This window comes from Kryptolebias marmoratus, linkage group LG16 (genome assembly GCF_001649575.2).
Source record: "Kryptolebias marmoratus isolate JLee-2015 linkage group LG16, ASM164957v2, whole genome shotgun sequence".
Classification (NCBI taxonomy): Eukaryota; Metazoa; Chordata; class Actinopteri; order Cyprinodontiformes; family Rivulidae; genus Kryptolebias; species Kryptolebias marmoratus.
This window is the reverse complement of record NC_051445.1, coordinates 9,450,071-9,463,369: the sequence shown is the minus strand read 5'-3', so window position 1 is coordinate 9,463,369 and position 13,299 is coordinate 9,450,071. Positions and strand designations below refer to the sequence as shown.

The 13,299-nt window shown below is 37.1% G+C and overlaps 1 protein-coding gene across 1 annotated transcript; it reads left to right on the top strand.

The window, feature by feature from the left end:
* Positions 1-26: 26 nt before the first annotated feature.
* On the top strand, positions 27-8,161 carry gnl1 (guanine nucleotide binding protein-like 1). Its single transcript, XM_017415389.3, has 12 exons — positions 27-229; positions 1,505-1,652; positions 2,428-2,564; positions 2,687-2,838; positions 4,430-4,501; positions 5,341-5,533; positions 5,669-5,767; positions 5,909-6,091; positions 6,222-6,400; positions 6,588-6,774; positions 7,310-7,450; positions 7,561-8,161. Exons 1-12 carry the CDS (start codon positions 157-159, stop codon positions 7,824-7,826), a joined length of 1,830 nt encoding a protein of 609 aa, XP_017270878.1. The 5' UTR covers positions 27-156; the 3' UTR covers positions 7,827-8,161.
* Positions 8,162-13,299: the final 5,138 nt, after the last annotated feature.

Sequence of the window (13,299 nt, the reverse complement as noted above, 5' to 3'; positions counted from 1 at the left end):
GATATGGCGTCACTAAAAAAGTGTAGGAGTCCAGAAACTTCATCCATGTAAATAACGCCAATTAGAGAGCTGTGTTAGAGGCTTTAGGTAGTGATACTGCGAATAGCAATTTAAATATATGTATTAGCGTTATTTTATTTTATAATCTTTTCCAATATGCCCCGGAAAAAGCCATTTAGCAACAAACAGAAGAAGAAGCAACTACAAGTCAAACGGGAGCGAAAGAGAGGTAACTCAATTTTTCCATTAGTGTTAGCATGCTAACGTTAGCACTTAGCTCCGCGGCTAAATTCAGTGTGGCAGCAAACTGCTTTCTCCGCGTAGATGCTTAGCAGTGCTGTAGTATTTTTGACAGCACGCCGCACTGTTCGCGTTAACTTGCAGGAGAAAACCCTCTTGTTTGTGTCAAATAGTTCGCATCAGACGTATTTAGCCGTCAAACTTGCACGTTTAAGTTAAGCCGTTTGCGTCTCAAGCGGTAAATAATGCATTCACTGCCCTTGCTGACATTAGGCACGGACAGCAGCATTAGCAGAGACCGTGGAGTTAGGTTGCTATTATTAGTTTTGTAAACATTAATTGTCTGGTAGCTGAAAAACTTCAAATGCCCCTCCCATAGGATCACACCTAGATGCTTGATTTCCACACGTGTTTAGGTAAACGTTTCACCTGCCCTTATATTTGATTTTAAAAAAAGTCTTAATTTTCCTCAAACTAATTGGCGTTTTGCCATTAACTAATATCCTTGGTAAGTCCATTTGAATCTACTTAAACAAGTGAGACAAATGTCAGTTTTCCTTCTATGGCCTGGTCCATGTGTTTAGTGTAAACACCCAAACAAGCAATGGCCACACGCCTTAAAATGAATGAAAATGTGAAACAAAAGATTACTTATGGTTGCAAAGCGTGTTGTCACAACTGTGTTACTACTTTTCGTTCATCCAAAGAGGTATTGTGGTTAATACATTCATCAGTGCAGGGGTTGGCTTAAGCTTAGAAGAAAATTCAGTGTATCTTTATCTTTCAATCATGAAAAATGATGAAAATCTGGAAAGAAACATAAACTGAATTAACTTTGTTACTCAAAGGACTTATTCCTGCTATCTGCCCCTGAGATATTGACATTTTAAATCAATCTGGTGCCCTCTCTGCTTGAAATCAATAGCAAAATTACTTTGAGCTTCACTGAAAGAATTCCAATAAATTAATTTATACGTCAAGATATAGGTTAAATGTGAATTTATTTTGACACTTTATGATCATTGATTATGGTAAGGGCTTGTGACATATATCCACAGTTTTGTGATTCATTCTGAATTCCCTCATCAGCTTCATGTTATTATTTGTAGGGACATCTACAACCTACTTAGTTGTATTCAATCTCCAAGATGTTTTTCTTGTTGTATAAATAATGAATTCAGAGGCTACATAAAATGAGTTATTAGTTGATTTAAAGTGATTCAAGATGTGCACTCTTGTATGTCATCCTGTCTATATCTGCCAGGTGACACCGGTTCCGGTCCGAGCAGCCGCAATGCAAGTGTCGAGCGAGGAGGAGAGCGTCAGTCAGACACCTCAGATAGTGAGACCACTGACGTTAAAAGGATAAATCAGCAGCCCTTCGGCAGAGAAAGCAGATATGACCCGAACAGGTATGTTGTCAGCATAATCACCACTATTTAATTCAGGAATTTAGAAGCTTGTATATTCCTCACATTTATATTTTAGGGGTCTCACTGTGTACACTGCTGCAGAACCGCTTCTTATTGTTTGAAATACTTTTAGTTCTCCTAAAAATGTCCTAAATGCTCTGATTGTTCTGCTAATTTGTAAAAAAAAAAAAAATGTCTCAGTTGTGAGGCAGCTTCTCATTTTTGTGCTAAACTACCCACAAGGCAGAAGTTTTGCATGTTCGTTACACATTTGGTAAAATTAATTAAAAAGTGGGATTTCCTTGGGTTTGGCTTTCGTACTTTATTTGCCTGTACATAAACTAAATGCTATATATACACTGAAAGAAAACATCCAAAAGTAATAAAATGACCTTTTAAAGAATACATTTTTGTAAAACAACAAATTTGCTGTGTTAAGTGTAGAAGTTTTTTTTCCCAGTTAGGTTATTTATAAGGTTTAGGGTTTGAAAGTCCTGTGGCTGAAATAGCTCATAAAGAGCTTTTTTAAGAAGTCAAAGGTTGCTACTTGATGTTGCTTAATTTTAGTTTCATATCTAAACAAAAAAGAATTGAAAAGAGCAGCTTTTCGAGGCTGTTTATTTATATATTTGTTGTTTTGGACATGGCCTAGATCTTGTTTTTGTCTATTTGCAGTGACAGCGTTCTGCCTATAAACCTGCCTGTCACCATGCACATTTGCAAGTTGTTTAAATTTAATGCAGCTGCTGTTTAAACTTTATTTGACTTTTTTCAGGTTTCGACTTCACTTTGAGAAAGAAAGTAAGGAGGAGGTAGAGAGGAGGAAGAAGCTGGCCATGGAGACGGTGCTGCAGCCAGTCTCAGATAAGGAACTTGAAGTCAGCATCAATGAAATCTACCCAACAGAGAAAGGTTAGATGGGCTTTTAATACTTTCTCTGTGTGACGGTCTCGCACTGAGCCTAACAGATGTACAGAGTTACTAAAACTGTGGGTCACTGCTTGACATGCTGAGTTTTGATTATTCGCCTCCAGGTCTTGGCTTCCCACGACGGCCATCTTGGACTTATGATATGACACGAGAGAGCCTGCTGAGGAAAGAGGAGAAGTCGTACCGAGACTACCTGGAAGACTTGCACTCCAGAAACCCACTTGGCTCCCTCAGCCACTTTGAGCACAATCTGGAGGTAACTTAGCTGCCATGGCACGCAGCTAAAGATTTCGTCTAAGGAAAATGCCAAGCCTCAAGTTTGAAAGCTTTTATTTTTCTTTGATATCCCCCAGAAATCTCACAAATAGTAAATTATATTTTTACACGTAGGCACACATGTGAGGTTCTTTTGGTATATGATCTTATTCCAGCATTATATAAATTACATCACTGTCCAAATTTGGGGTCCTGCCACTTTTTCCCCACTGGTATTTCATGAAGAGTTAAACATGTAGAAAATCTTTATTTTCAACAACCTTCTAGCATATTCATAAACAGCACAGCTGTGAGGCTTATATGAACATTGACTTTAATTTGACCTGCCTTCTCTTTAACAGATCAGTGAAGTCATTAATATTACGTATCACGTCTTAGAAGAACTTTGGCATTCCTAATTAATGTTCCTTTTTATTTTATTCAGAGCTGTAAGTACAGTTTTTATTTATAGAACATTTTTAAATTCAGTAGCTTCAGTAAAATGTCTGGTATCTTTTTGTTTTGGTGCAAAATCGGTATTCAAGAATTTTGTCGAGTCTCTCAATATCAGATAACAGCATGAGGTAATGTTGCGCATTAATGAGTTCACCTGTAAAGTGATCATTAGCCAGGAGACTTGCTTTCGTCTTGTAGGCAGTCAGAGAATGGGACCACAAAATACAAAAGAGAAATTCCTTTTTATTTTCATGAAGTTAGACAACATCACAATCTGAAAGAGCCATGATATGCAGGCTTGTTATCAGCAAAAAATCTGCACATGATCTGTTGTTAAAGCAGAGGGTGAGCTTAGGGGTCACACGCTGCAGAAACAGGGCATCAACAGTTGGTGGTTTAATAAACGACTTTCACTAATGTAGAGATGATAAAACCGACGACAGAAAACACACAGATGAATCACAGCGTGTTTACTTAATAACTATAACAGCATTTTATCTTTTAAAAACGCCCATTGCAGCTCTAGTGTTCTTGTGATTAGATTAAATTAAGTTTTCCAACTTTATTATCAAAATGTCAATATCTGACAGATTTCAAATCAGGGTTACAAGTAGATAAATCGCTGATGATGATTTCAAACATATTAACTATCAACTCATTTGTGTTCACTTACTGTCCATGTGTGTTTATTATCATAAACAAATATATAATATATTCATTTATTGTAGCACTAAGGGGTATTTCAGCAACAGTGGTTAGTAATTGTATTTTTGTTTTAAATAAAAGTAAATAACTTATGCAATGTACATTTTTTAATGTTTGAAATTTTAGTTTTTGTATCATGAGACGTGGTATTTTTGTTCAAGGTAATCATTAACATCGAGACATCAGACCAGCCCGTATTTAGCTGCCACACAAAGTCTAACAGGCATCGTGTTTTTTTCTAACTCTGAATCTCTACGTTAAACCGTCATTAAATCTAATATTTATTTTAATATTTTTGGTCATAGTAACTTTAAAACAGTTCTTTCATTTTGAACTTTACTGCTGATTAAAAACAGAAATTTTAAAGTCTCATATATTACTGTTTATCGTTAAAATTACTCAGTTTTTTCCTTCTTCTCTCTTTATGTTAGACATGGAGACAGCTGTGGAGAGTTTTGGAGATGTCAGACGTCATCCTCCTCATTGTTGACCTCAGGCACCCGGTAGGTGGACGTCGTACTGAATTCAGCCAGGAGGTGGAGACACAGTCAAGAATAATTTAATACTGAAAGTGATTTTGCTTTACTTACCTGGCAGTTTTTCAAATGTTTATCCTTTTGTCCACCTAGGGGGGAAAAAAGAGAACAAAACAATTTATGCTTGCATTTAAAAACACAAAATATTTAAGTTTGGAGAGTCTCTCTAGACAAAAAGCAAAACTCTCAACATCAGAAGTATTTTTATAAAATGTATTGTGTAGCTATAACTTTAATTATTGTAGCTATCAGAAGGTTTATATTGTTAATAGTCCCAAGTTTAAGTATTTCTCGTTGACATTTCTGCAAAACATCATAAAAAAAACCACATTTCTGTTTAAAGAACATCAAAACAGAAGAACAAAACAAACTGATGTATTGATGCATTCGGTGATAACATTAATTAAGAAACAAATGGTGACGTTTTAATCTATGAGCTCTTTTAGGGGTCAAATAGTTTCACAAGTGCCTAACTTACTGGTAGATTTGGTTCTTGTTAATAGACTTGGTCTCTTTTTGATAAGAATAAGTAAGATCCTCCCAATATGCACTTCAACTGTGAATTTTATTTTTATTTTATATCATTAATGTCTTTTTTATCCTATGTTGTACATTTATGTTGCAGAAATAGTTTGTCATATTTTAAACCCACAGTAACAAACCTTTTTTTTTTAGCTTTGACACACTTTTAAAAGTAAAAAATGGCAGCTCATTTTGTTCCTAATAATAATAAGAATGACATAATGAAGTGATGAATTTGATGGACAGTTCATTTATTTTCAGCATGTCTTCTTACAACCACCCAGGTGCTGCAGTGTCCTCCAGATCTGTACCATTACATCACAGGAGAGCTACATAAGCAAGTCATCCTGGTGTTGAACAAAGTTGACCTGTGTCCTCCCCCTCTGGTGATCGCCTGGAAACACTACCTGACCTCCCAGTTCCCCCACCTGCAAATCGTATGTTTTACCTCCCATCCCGGTCAGTCCTACAACACAGGTGAGGATACGCAGGAGTTACTGTGACTAAATGTCACAGAAACGATTTTCAACACGAATCTAATGTTGATCGGCTGTGTATTTATCCCGTTCTATTTAAAAAGTTTTTATAACTATTAATTTGTCTTTGGGGCAGTGCTCCAGAAGAGGAGGATGAGGAGGAAGGCTGATTGGAGTCAAGCTGGAGGGCTTATCGAAATCTTTAAAGCCTGCCAGGAGATCACAACAGGGAGAGGTGGGAGAATGAGTTCACGTGCTTCTCATTTTTATTACCCTAACTTGGGCATTTACTGCTGATTAATGATCTGCTTCACCTTTTGATCTGATCCCTGAAGTCTTACACAGATTTGTTTCTTTTATCTTTTTTGCATCTCAGTCGACCTGACCAGCTGGGAGCAGAAGATTCAGAGAGATGCTGTTGCAGAGCGACTAGGTGGAGAGCAATCAGATGAAGGAGCTGAATCTGTGCTGGTGGAACATCAAAGCGATAGTGCTCTGGAAATGAGTAACCCAACACAGGAGCTCTATAAAGATGGGATTCTTACATTGGGCTGCATAGGTGAGTTTTATTGGGAAGTTTCCGAATGCGTTCTTGCCTTCTTCCTGTATAAAAAAACTCGGAAGATTTATTTTAGAATTCTGGCAAACATTGGTAATATTTAATCATGCTTACTTTTTTTTTTTTCCAGGTTTTCCAAATGTTGGTAAATCATCCGTTATCAACAGCCTTGTTGGGAGGAAGGTTGTGAGTGTGTCTCGTACTCCAGGCCACACCAAATACTTCCAGACCTACTACCTCACCCCGACAGTTAAACTCTGCGACTGCCCTGGACTGGTCTTCCCCTCGCGTGTCAACAAGCAGCTGCAGGTAGGATTATGGACTGGAACGCAAATGTGACTTTGAGATTACATGCCAGGTTATAACCTTAGTTATTAAATATCTGGAAAGAGGAATAGATGAATCTTTTATAGAGTTTAATTTCTTTGAAAAGCTATTGCTAGTGATGTTTTGTTTGTTATTATTAGAAGTTTTTCATATTTTTTATTCCCTAAAGATTCTGGCAGGGATTTACCCGGTGTCCCAGCTGCAAGAGCCGTACACATCAGTAGGTTATTTGTGTGAGAGGACTCCATTCCTCTCTGTACTGAAACTCAAACACCCCAGTTTGCTTGAGAGGGAACCACAGCAAGAACAACAGGGCTCTAAAGAGCCCCGCTGGACTGCCTGGGACGTGTGTGAAGGTGAGAACATATTTAAGGCCTTCTCAGACAGTCTGAAATAGCTGTGTGCTGTTTTTTTTTTTATATCTGGTGAATGGTTTCAAATGTAAATAGGTGCTCCAGTAAATAAACTAAATATCATCGTAATATTTTAAATGGTTGGAACAATAAACTTATATCTCAATTCATTTTTATAATTTTACTTCAGCGTTGAAGTAAAATTAACACTGTAACACTGACATAAAATAACAGTGATGACAGAAGTCAGTGTTGATAATTGGAGTAACTGCTGTTATGACGCCCTCTGCTTTTCTTTTTAAATGAAATCCTATAGTTCTGTGTTACAGAGGAGGAATAAAGTATAATAACATTTCCCCACAGAGACTTTTCTCATTAGTTTGTAACAGTTTATTATTGCAGTTAATCTTGTTGTGGCAATAAATGACATTAAGACAATAAACAAACAGACAATCCTTTATTCATGACTAATGTTACAAGTTGCTACTGTTCCTGGTTGCTCTTATTAAAATACTCATTGTGTCTTTGTGTTCTTCAGCTTGGGCAGAGAGAAGAGGCTATAAAACAGCAAAAGCAGCTCGCAATGATGTTTACCGCGCAGCAAATAGTCTACTGAGGTTGGCAATTGATGGCAGATTGTGCCTCTGCCTCAGACCACCTGGCTACAGCTGTCTGAGAGGTAAGAGGGGCTCCTCCACTTGTCCTCAAGTCACTCCTCACTTTAAATGCGTTTAAAGAGTTCAAATGTCTGGCGGATAATTTATTTTGAGGATTATTTATGGTCCACAGAGCACTGGGAAAATCACCCGGACTTGCCAGAGATTATGGCTCTTCAAGGAAGAGCAACCGAGGAGGAAGGAACCGACGAGAGGGAGGATGAGGAGGACGGAGAGTCCAGCAGCGAGCCAGAGGAAGAGAGAGACCGGGATGCAGATGACGACGAGGATGGAGACGACGAAGATGAGGGGTTTGGACATCAAAGACCGGGAGATGAGAAGCCATCTGGCTTCTCTGTCAACATGTACAATGTGCTCCGGGAAAACGAGTGTGCGTAAAATAAGATGGAAGCAGAATTAATGAACCATTTCTCTTTCCTGTCTGCTTCAGTGCACCTTTCATTCCCCGGTTTTCCTGAAGCTGCGTTCCTTCTCAGGTTTCCTCGTGTCTCTGCAATGTTCTCATTCATTCCCCCGTTTTCCACCCTTCTCCTGACAACATACAGAGCATATTTATGCATTCCATGCTGTGCCTCTGCTCTGCTTGTTCATCCCCAAAGCTCCATCTTTAATCTTGCTTCTACGAAAGGATTTGGTTTAGTTGTTTTTGTTTTTTGCATGTAGCTATTAGAGATAAATGAATAAAGTGATTTCCCTGAGCCTGTAATGATCAACCAACTGGTTTTCAATCTTTTCATTAGAAAGTGACCTCATAGCTGAAATGCCAAAGTTCAGAGGAGATAATAAAACCAATCAGATACACTGCTGATGATATCATTCACTGGAGAAGCTTTTGGCTCCAAGAGAAGCTTAGAAGATTTAAAAACTTTTAAATCTTCTTTATAGACCAGAACGTTTGGTTTGTGGGTGTAGAAAGGGATTTTGGAGACGTCCCATCATAAATCTACACCCAACATTTCAAACCGTTTCGTAGTTGATGTATTACAGTTCTGTCAGGAATGATTCATTTGAACTTGGTTTGGGTTTAGATGGTACCGTGTATGAGAACAAAACTGCGTTTGGTTGAAATTTTAAAATACTTTGCGATAGGAGGAGGAAAAAAGGTGTCGAACGTCGCACTGAACGAGGCTATTTCTGGAATTAAACTTGTAGTGTTTTAACTACTTCAGCTGAACTCAGAGGTTTGATAGGAGTTTTCAGTATTTAGCGCAGGTATTTTATGCACTTGTAGGACATATTTGTATGCTACTGGAAGCACAGAGGATTTGATTGAACAGAGACTGCGCGAAAAAACAGTTCAACGTGTATTTTGACATCCTTTAAAACAGTCGTTGCTGCTTTCTTTTCAGGATGTGTAAAGTTTAGCACAAAGACTAGGAACAGCTAGACTTATTTTATTAAACGCTAAAGAGCAGACTAACTTTAGATATGATCGGTAACTAAATCGACTTTCTTGAATCTCAAATAAAGCTGAGGTTCGAAATATCAAATCTTCTGGTACTTATTGAGCTGTAGAAGTTACTGTCAGGAGTCCTGAAGGTTGCTGATCTTTAAATATTATTCACAGCTTAAATATGTGTATTAAAACAGGATTTAAAGAGGTTTCCTTTCTTTTTATTTTCTTTTTGTGTGTAAATCGACCCGTTTCTTTCAGTTTGCAGCCTTTGAAGGAAGCGACGGAATAATTTGACTAAATTACTGACTCGTCCCCAGGTCTCTCAGAAAGAGAAGCTAACCGCCACAGATTCGATTTAGTCCACGACTATAAATATCAAGACTTTCTCATGCTTCAGAAATGATATAAAACAACATTTCTGCTGTTTTTTGTTCTGTTGTGTGGTGGCTGCTGGAAACCGAGTGCTGTGTTATTGTAAGTGTGCTGTAACTCCTCTTCAGCACAGTGTTGTGTTACCGTGTAATGCACCACAATACACTCGTTTGTACTATGAGTACACTGAAAGCAAATACTTAACACTACCATGCTGTTAGAAACAACAGACTCTTATTTGTATTTGTTGTTTTTTTTTCTTCTGGAAATACGAGACTCATCTGGAGAGTGCAGTGTGGGTGGAAAGGCTTGAGGTGTGTTCAGGCTGTTTTCTGCATTCCTCTTTTCGTTCCTAGTACGCCTTCTGATGACTCGACTGCTTTCTGCAATTAAAGAAAGAAAACCATCGAAACCCCACTGGTGTCTCTGTGTGTGTTCACCCACACATCACGTCTTGTTCGTTTAAAAATCACACGGTTAAGCCTGTCTTTAATTGTTTCTCCAAAATGTTTGAGGAGCAGAAACCCTCTGCTTTGTGAGGAGTATAGATGAAGATGTAAAACATGCTAAATCACCAAAGTTGTCTTTTAATTACTTGTTTTTATGGGTTCATTGGATAAATAATTATTAAAGTCAGACTTACTGATGTGAACAATAAGCTGTGCTTCTCTCCGATCTAATTAAATCCTCCACAGATTACATCGGTATTAAATTTCCCAAAGGAGGATACTGAAAGCAGAGTTTAAAATGGTATAAAATAAACTCAACCACAAAATCAAGTCATCCGATCTGTGGACAGGTTCGTACTCTCACCCAGTATTTTTTTGGCAGCAGAGTGACTTTAATTACACGTCAATGATTAGTTTAATGTAAATGATTTCCACAGTTGCGGTGAAACTATTCCACAGCGTTCTAGGATTATTATGTACCCATTTTCTCCAACTTGTTGTGTTGAAGGTCACAGAGGGGGTTGCACCTGCCCCTGGTGTACTCTGCCTCTGGCCAGTACTTTATCTCGATTAAAAATAGGATTTTAATGCATAAAATACTGAAAATAAAAATTTGAAAAAAAGCAAATTGCCCCTTGTGATTATCATGCTAGAGTACTGTTAGAATGTTTTTTTCTCCATTAGTAAAATAATAGTATTTTATAGTTTTAACTGGTTGAACTTGAGCTGAAAATATTGTATTCAGATGTTTTAAATATTTTTCAGAAACATTTAATCTGCGTATTATTGTCTCCATCATTAGTTCAAGGTTTAATTTGTGAAGTTCTCAAAATACCAAGAAGTGCTCTGAATATTTTTCGTGTTTCTAATGCTTCTTTCAACTGTAAGCAGGTATTATTTTTGTAAATTAGTATCTTATTCTGATCAAATCATTGGAGTGAAAGAAGAAAAATAACTGGATTAAGATGCAACAATATAAAACTAAAAGTTCAAAGCTCTTAAATTTAAACTTAGTGAACAGGGAACTACTGTGTTTAATGCTTACAAGTTATTTATATTAATCTGTTTATAGTATAAAAATCTATAGTTGTTTTAAAATTAGACAAACATCTTATAGTGTAACAAACTATTAATGTGCAGTGAAAGGCAAAAGATTTAAAATGTTTTTGTTTTACTAAATAAATAGGACTTATTCACAAAGGAACACATCTGCAGGGTTTTTTCCTCATTCTGCCAATTAAAGTGTATGACAAATATTTACTGCCTTGGATGTCATAAATCAGTCATGGTCAGTATAAATTGGCCTTTACAAAGAAAAACAAACTTTAAATGTCAAAATGACATCAAATTTCTGCAGAGTAATACTCAATCACTTGCATTTCATAATTTTATTTAATTGGTATTACTTAAATGTCAAAGTCAAATTAGATTTTATTCTTACATTAAAGATTTTTTTTGTAAAGAAGGCCCAGTTACATTGACCCTAATTGATTTATAACAGCAATAAAGCATAAAACATCCAAGGAGTTTTATATGTTTTATAAGTTTTATAGGCTCTGTAGTTTCCTCTGCAGTCAAAGTTTAAATATTGAACAATTCCTGGTGAGGTCAGGACGGGTTCTTGTAAGCAGATGATGTGTGGAGATTCAAACAGTATGCTGCAGATTGCAGGGTAATATTTGAAGATTTGTGAATTTCATTAAAATTTTAAAAACCTGGAAGCAATGCTCGTATGTGATTCACCTTTACGAGGCTTCTCCTCACAGGAGAAGTGAATCGATATCCTCCCCATTTAAAGATTCTGCCCCGGAACATGATGGGAGTCTTGCTTTTTATTGTAATGATGCTTGTTTTCAAAACCCTTTCAGCTTTTTTTTCAGTATGTGTCATGAGACTGCATCTTTTAAAGCAGAACATCATTTGGTGAAAGAAAATTACTCAAATAATAAAATATAAGTAGAAAATTTCTGATTTTTAAAGGGTGCCGCCGCCGCCAAAAAGTCCAACTCTGCTTTGTATTGATCTAAGCTAAGAAATAATTCCTACATTTGGGTGCATGAACTGTATGAAAGGTTTAAAGATTGTGGTCACCATGGTAACCACACAGTTGTGTTTGTCACTCCCTCATTGACAAGGTAATGAAAGAGAGATACTATAGACTCTGATAGTGACATGTGAATTTTTATGTTTCTACAGTGTTTTCTGTAGATGTGACAAGAGAAAAAGTCCCTTTAATTCCAGTTTTGAAGAGAACTTTTTAAGCTAAAATAGAAGTAATGTTTGTGGGAATTGGCTGTGCTCTCTCTGCTTTCTGAGGGTAATTGCAAGAAAACTAAGTTCTACAGCAGTGAGTGACACAACGAGTGAAAAAAGAGAAAAATCTCAAAATTTTGATGCATAATTTATGAGTTGCAATGCTAACAATATGTTTGCAAAAGATTTTAGACAGTTTAAAAGTCAGCGTGTGACATCGTCAAATGCCACTTGAACATTTGATGGAAAAGTCTTTAAAAAAGGTTAAATCTAAAGTACAGTTGTGTAAAAACAAAAGATCATGTAAAGTTCAGCTTTCTGTGGTTCGTTTAAACTTTGAAGGACGTTTCTACTGTGAAATCTGCCGGAAACATAAAGCTCCAAAGAGAGCAGAGGGTTTTTTTTTCATGTTTCACCAAAACCCCAATAATCTCCAGTTTTTTTCCTCACAATTTTTTTTTTGTGAGTTCTGTCTGTAGCACACTATTCTCAAGTAAGCTGCATGTTTTGTTGTATAACTTACATGTTTTATTTCACAGCTGAACCACAAAGATTTTTAACAGAACAGCGCTTTAATGCTTGTACACTGGAACCATTAAATCCTTGAATCCAATGCATGGCTGCTTTTACAAGCACATGCAGTAAATTATCACCTTTCTCAACTTCTAATAATGTTATTTCCATAATTACCAAATAAAAATTTCAAACTTTTCCTCAAGATTTATGTCTCATTTAAGCACCGCCTGTCACTGCCATCATGTTTGCCAAATTATTTCTGCTCCTGACGCCTCTCCAGCCCTCTTGTCAAAGTAAATCTGGCTGCAGCTCGTTATCTCATTAAGTTTATCGTGACCCATTGGGCACCGCTCACCAGCAGGATGACACAGTGCGATTACAATTACTGCCGAGCGCTGCTATAATTATTATTTACAGACTAAGGTGGGTGGGAACCCCTCATTTTGCGTCATTTGGACTCATTCCCAACTTGCATGTCACTCAAACCAGTTGACTAGTTGAATGAACTCAGAGGGAAGGAAGTGAGGAGTCATACAGAACTGTTTCCAATCCATCCCATTTCCCCGCTCAGAGTTCTGACTATATTGTGGCCCCTCAGACCTGTATGGCAGTAATTACAGCCAGACAAAGACCCCAGATTTACTGGAGCATGACACCGTAAATTTAAAAACTGTTAATTAAATTCTGCTGTGTTGAATGTCTTTACTGCCAGCATCGGCCACAGCAGTAATACTCATCTGGCTTGAATTTAATCCTTTTTTTTCCCCCAATATTATTATTATTTTGGAAAGTTTTCACATGATGCAATTAGGTTGTTGTGAGGACTCGCGTCCTCTTTGCCCTCTTTTTCACCCTTTTCTTTTAT

Excerpts from the sequence above, each read along its gene's own strand:
- gnl1 (XM_017415389.3), top strand. The coding sequence starts at position 157 with ATGCCCCGGAAAAAGCCATTTAGCAACAAACAGAAGAAGAAGCAACTA. Across the intron at positions 2,565-2,686 it reads AATCTACCCAACAGAGAAAG|GTCTTGGCTTCCCACGACGG; the intron begins GTTAGATGGGCT and ends ATTCGCCTCCAG. Across the intron at positions 4,502-5,340 it reads TTGTTGACCTCAGGCACCCG|GTGCTGCAGTGTCCTCCAGA; the intron begins GTAGGTGGACGT and ends ACAACCACCCAG.